Here is a 6,123-nt window from a genome sequence, read left to right as displayed (position 1 = left end):
TTTCTTTGCTATCATCAAACAACATTGATAACAAGATATTTTCCGAATGCGCATAATATGAATTATCTTTAATTACTTGATTGACAATTTTGCGTAAACGAGGTTCTAGAAATCGTGACCAACCAATGAACTTGAAAAATAATGCACTGCCGTACACGACAGAGCTGTAATACTTGATATTGAATTGGCACATAACATTTAATTATAAATTCAACCAGAATTCTTAAATTTGCATCGGGATTTTCCGTTGTCACATATAATCGCAATAATCTAGCGGCCTTGGTGAGCCACCGAGAATGTACAATTTTCCCTGGTTTGATGTTAGCCAGATCCACCGGAACCACGCCGCTAGAAATTGCATGGGCCATGTCGTATAAGTACTTCGAATCGGTGGAAAATTCAATTTTTTCTGGAGCAGGGGGCATATTTTGCAACTCAATTTTCTGGAAGCCGTCCACCACCTGAAAATATATAATAATAAAATAATTAACAATGGTTGACAATTATAATAAATGAGTGATAGCAATAATTTACCGGGAAAGTTTCACAAGTTTCGATTTGACGGCTCAGTTTTCCGGTTGCCGATCTTGGTCCAGTGCTGGTTGATTTATCCAAAGCTTCAAACAAATGCCGAAACGGAAGTTCGTTGAAGTGTAGAAGGCAAACGAACCAATGCAATGGTCTTTTTAACAGTAATTCGAATCGTCGTATAATTCCACCGTGTGGGCCAGTGTTTGTTGGCTCACCGTCAGTGCATATTCCAATTAATGCATCCAGTGATATATTTTTATCGTTGAAAAAACCATTTAATTTGGTTGTTTTGTATTCAGCGGTTTCATGTTCCAGTCTTACGTAACCAATCTATTCAGAATTGGGTTCTCTCAAAATAACAAGATGAGGTTCTTTTACCATCCTAGTATGATACTTCTCATCAATTTTATCTATCGTTAAAGTATCATCTTTTCTGCCATCGAATGAAAACGCTAACAAATTGGTATCATCTAACCGTTTGCGAAGCACTTCTTGTCTGCATTTCTCTTTTTCTCTGCGAACTTTCGATTTATCCATGATGAGAGGTTTCCCATGCTTATCTTTAATTTTAAAATCTTGCAAAAGAGCGGTTCCCAATGCTGATGCTACTCTGTCAGGCACACCAAATCTGTCACATACCAAGGCAAAGTTAAAACAATCGTATCTCTCTGTGTATTGTGAACTTGTGCTTCTATCCATATCTTCTTGAACCGGTGGCGGTGCGTATATTGAATCATCGGGATCTTGGTATATTGGCATTGATGACATAGACGTTGCTCCTTGCTCTTCAGTTTCCATCACAAATGCATCCATTGTTAGTCTTCTCTGATTATGTTGATCGTGCATGAACTCTTTGAGGCGTTCGGGAACCCAGCCGCATGCACATGAAGCTGCCTTCAAATCGCATTTACATGTTCTAATGTAAAAAATTGTTTCCAGAGATTTTACATACTCTGTAAATTGTTGGGTGTTGTTTCTTCTCTTGATTTGCTCTTGATACTTGTCAAGCAATTTATTCAATTTATTAAATACACTTTTTTTCAGCATTATTCCCATACCAAGTTTTTCCCAAATTCCAATCAACTTATCTTGTACTTGAATAGTGAATGATTTATGGGAAAACTTTTTTTGTTCTGTTTTAGCACGTTCGCTTAAGTAAAAATAATATCTCAAGATATCCAGATGGGTTGGTAAATTAAGATCAGTTAAATCAGTAGACACACCAAAAACAGTAACATCATGCTTGGGTATATGACTCATTGGGTTTTCGATAGTTGTTGATGTAGTTGCTTCATCTTGCGGTGTAGAGGATGGTGGATTCATTGTAAACTTTTTGATTTGGAATGGTCACTTCACTTATTATTTTTTTTGAAATATTTTTTTATCTGAAATTAGCACTTCACACTTTGAGTTCTTCACAACGACTTAATGCATTCACAAAAACTGTTGCGTTATATATGGTCTACGAGACGAGGCAATAAGAATGAAATGGTAATTTCAATTCTACCTGCTGTGTCTTGTGGTGGCTTAAAAAAAAAAACACAAGCAATTTTACGATCTGCAATTTTTTCATGTAAAGTGCAAAACCGGCGATTTTTTGAAATGTTTGTATGGTGAACCCCCAGGGGGGTTCCAGGGGGTGTGCCACTGGCATCGGTGGGTCGGGCCTCCAAAGTTAGTGGGGGTCGGTCATACATTTGGACTCGATTGGAGCACTCTAAATGGGTCAAAGTGGGATTTTTCAATATTTGCCCCTACCCAAAAGTTCGACCCAAATTGGGGGACATCAGAATTCGTTTTAGAGGTATGGTTCCTTCGGCAAAGTTTCTTATTTTGATCCCTAGAATATGATTTTCACAGAGCAATGGGCGATTTTTTTTGCCTCCCCACAAATCGATCCGGCCTAATATATACATATATACATATATCTTATTAGATAAACACGCCACGTGTCACCCCTTTTGTTTTTTTTACCCTATTTTAGCTTTGCACAGATTATTTTCGTAAATTTTAACTTATTTTTCAATTAATTAGTATTTTGCGGGTTTAATTAACTCGACTAGAATTACATAATAGGCAAATTTTCGGGTATTTAGCCCCCCACATATTTCGGAGTCGCTGCCGATAGCAGTCTGACTTTGGGATATAATTTATTTTATTTTGCAACTTATTTAACACCGGGATTTTCCTTTGCGGTTTTGATTTGGTTTAGTTTATACCTTTTATGAATTTGGCGTGAATTTGTTTTTGCTACACTTCCTTGTTGTTGGGTTCATTTATGCTTTCTCTTATATTTTAATCGCACATATTAATGTAAGGGTTAAGTATCAACAGACTGTGCATAAGTGTTAACGATTTTGACATTTTATACTCTTTTGTATTTCTCACTTGAGTTCTTTGCGCGTTTTAATTTGTTATTCATTAGCTATTATCGCCTGTTTGCTACCGCTTGCTACCACCCGCATTTTTTCCTCTAAATCAATAAAAGTGAACTTTTATGAAATTAAACCGCATATTTTTAATTTTCGAATTCGACCCGAGTTTTTGTCAGTAAATAACGCAACATTTTTTGATCCTTCCTAGCCGGATAGTACATCCCGCCCGCATATATTGTAAATCTACATATATTATAAAAAGACGTTGCGAAAGCGAAAAAAAATATGTGAACTGCTTAAGTCCGGGCCACTTTAAGGCTAAGTGTAACAGTGCATCTGCATGTAGGGTATGCAGCCAATGCCACCACACGCTGTTGCATGGTGTTTGTTTTGTGAACAATGCCACAACCACTGCTCATTTTGTTGACGATACGTCTCATGTGCCCCGCCCCCCCCCCCTTGCATCCTGTCGCCGTCGATGCCGCACCAAGCGCGAACGAAAATGTTTCGCCCGCTGTTAGTTCTCCAACGGACACCGCCGCTGTACATGTACCATGCCTGAATTCCAGCTCCAACCCTCCTCAACCAACAGAAAGGTTAGTACTATTGTCCACCGCGTGGGTAAAGGTCCGCGATTGCGCCGGTCATTGGCAACCCACCCGTTTACTGTTTGATTCCGGGTCGCATGCCTCGTTTGTAACTGAGGCGTGCGTGCATCGCTTGGGTCTACCGCGAAGATCATCCAACGTGCTTATTACCGGCATTGGGTCAACACAAGGAGGTCGATCCAGAGGTGAGACAGTACTAACGTTTTCTTCTTTCTGCTCCAATCGACGCTTCACAGTAAACACACTAATTTTGTCGAAAATAACGAGCGACTTGCCCACACAGTTTGTACCGGTTTCAGCATGGTCCCACGTACAAGGATTGTTACTAGAAGATCCGCAATTTATGAAGCCTGGTCGTATCGACATATTGGTCGGCATGGACGTCATGGACCGGCTCGTTTTCTCGGATCTTCGCAAAGGTCCGTCTGGCACGCCAATGACCCAGCGAACAGTCTTTGGTTGGACGTTGTTTGGGAGTGTCGATGGCTCTCATCCCGCTACGCCCCGAGTGCATTCGGTGCATTGTGAGGTGACACTGGAAAGGGCGCTAACCAGGTTATGGGAACTGGAGGAAGCTCCACAAAAAACGCATCTAACACACGATGAGAGTTTCTGTGAAAACCATTTCGAGTCAACGCATCGAAGAGCTTCTGATGATCGGTTTATAGTTGAGCTGCCCCTGAAATCCGATGTACCGTTGGGGGACTCGCGAACTTTCGCCGTTCAGAACCTGATACGCCTCGAAAGACGACTCGCCCGCGACAACGACTTGCGTGTACGTTACAATGAGTTTATGCAGGAGCTCATTGATATGCGTCATATGGAGCCTGCGTCCAAAACTTCGATTCCAGTCTATTACATGCCGCATCAACCAGTCGTAAAAGAGTCAAGTGTTACGACGAAACTGAGGGTCATATTTAACGCATCTGCCAAAAGCGCTACCGGAAACTCGCTCACCGACGCGTTATTTGTCGGACTCCAGCTGCAGCAGGATTTATTTTCCATTTTGACACGTTTTCGTACTCATCGGTACGGTGTTACGGCTGACGTCGCAAAGATGTACCGTCAAGTCTGCGTCTCCCCGAAACATATTGATTTACAACGGATCGTCTGGCGTCGTGACCCCTTACTACCGATACAAGACTACCACATGTTGCGCATGACATATGGAGTAGCAGCGGCATCACACCTAGCTGTAAAGTCTCTTCAACAGACCGCAAGGTACTCGTCGAACAGTTGTCAGAAAGCCGTTGCTGTCATACTAAACGACTTTTATATGGACGATCTGCTCACTGGCGCATCGTGTAGGAAAGAACTTCAGTCGCTGCAACAAAACGTTTCCGAGATACTTAAAGAAGGTGGTTTTGAACTAAGAAAGTGGGCGTCGAATTGCGCGAAACTAAATAAAACTATTTCGAACTCGTCCGAATCTATACCGTGAATTAGTGTGAAGTGCGGACGTGTTTTTTTGCGCTCCTGTGTTTGAATAAAATAAATATCGAAATTTGAACCTCGTTTTGATCTGGCCTAGTCCAATGAGACAGTGACTCTATTTGTTGCATCTTTTTAAACAAAGTTGATGTGAAAGTCATAATTTAATTAATTAGTAATCAACATGCCTTGTGTTTGCGCTCAAAAAGTTGACGGCAACCAAGCGAAAGTACAATGCAATAACTGTAACGAGTTCTACCACATCAACTGTGCAGGTCTTTCGCTTGCTGATCTGGATTTTTTCATGAACTCTGACAACAAATACATGTGTAAAAAGTGCGCGGCTATTCGCCGAAAATCTCTTCACTCTCCCCCACCTGCCGCTAACCAGCAAGTGGTGGACATTTCGAAGTCTGCATCGTTTTCTAAGTCACCTATTCCCGCTCATATCGCCAATATCTCCAACTCTACTCATCAACAACAGCTGTCAAAGTCATCGTCTACGGCTTCTAATAATAGTGCTAAAGAATCGCAACAACAATTATCTATTCTACCTACTATTCTTAGTGAGCTTAAAGCAATTAGAGCTGATCAAGTTCATGTATTCGCTGAGATTAGTGCTCTTCATACAGACAAAAAACTTTTAATCGATGAAACAACTAAACTGCATGCTGAGTTAATAGCCTTGCGTAAACTGCACACTGAAGATGTACTCGTTGCCCTTGCATCGCTCTCTGCTGAGATTAGTGAACTTTGCCAAAATGCCTCTCACTGTAAGTGCACTTGCGCAGTCAATTCAATCGACCAGAGTTTTTCTGCTGCTGACCAGACGAATGTCATGGCAACTGCCGCCCACACTGCTGCCGCTCACACAATAAAGCAAATTAGTGGTACTGTTTCCTCCGTTTCTTCAGTGGCCGACGCCGCCTCTCCGCCTTCTGGCTCTCGAGCTACTAATGCTGCTGCCATGACTTTGCAGCCTTACGCAATGGAAACGCTACCTGTAATGCATGTCGTCTCTGCTTTTGGTGATGCTGGAACTGCGGTATCACATTCATATGCCATTTCTACCACTACAGTCGCTGCTGCAATGCCAGTTGCGGCTAACATTGGACCTACACTACAAACGTCATCTGCGCTGAATTCTTTCTCTGCTACTGCTGTTAATAACAGGTTAG

At 41.6% G+C, this 6,123-nt stretch overlaps 1 protein-coding gene across 1 annotated transcript; it reads left to right on the top strand.

The window, feature by feature from the left end:
- Positions 1 to 3,890: 3,890 nt before the first annotated feature.
- Positions 3,891 to 4,955, top strand: LOC118754129. The gene has a single exon (XM_036488988.1). It carries the CDS (start codon positions 3,891 to 3,893, stop codon positions 4,953 to 4,955), a length of 1,065 nt encoding a protein of 354 aa, XP_036344881.1.
- The last annotated feature ends 1,168 nt before the right edge of the window (positions 4,956 to 6,123 follow it).

This window comes from Rhagoletis pomonella, unplaced genomic scaffold, assembly GCF_013731165.1.
Source record: "Rhagoletis pomonella isolate Grant_MI unplaced genomic scaffold, Rhpom_1.0 Rhpom_scaffold_03424, whole genome shotgun sequence".
NCBI classification, from domain to species: domain Eukaryota; kingdom Metazoa; phylum Arthropoda; class Insecta; order Diptera; family Tephritidae; genus Rhagoletis; species Rhagoletis pomonella.
This window is presented reverse-complemented; position numbering and strand designations above follow the sequence as displayed.

Excerpts from the sequence above, each read along its gene's own strand:
- LOC118754129 (XM_036488988.1), top strand. The coding sequence starts at position 3,891 with ATGGACGTCATGGACCGGCTCGTTTTCTCGGATCTTCGCAAAGGTCCG.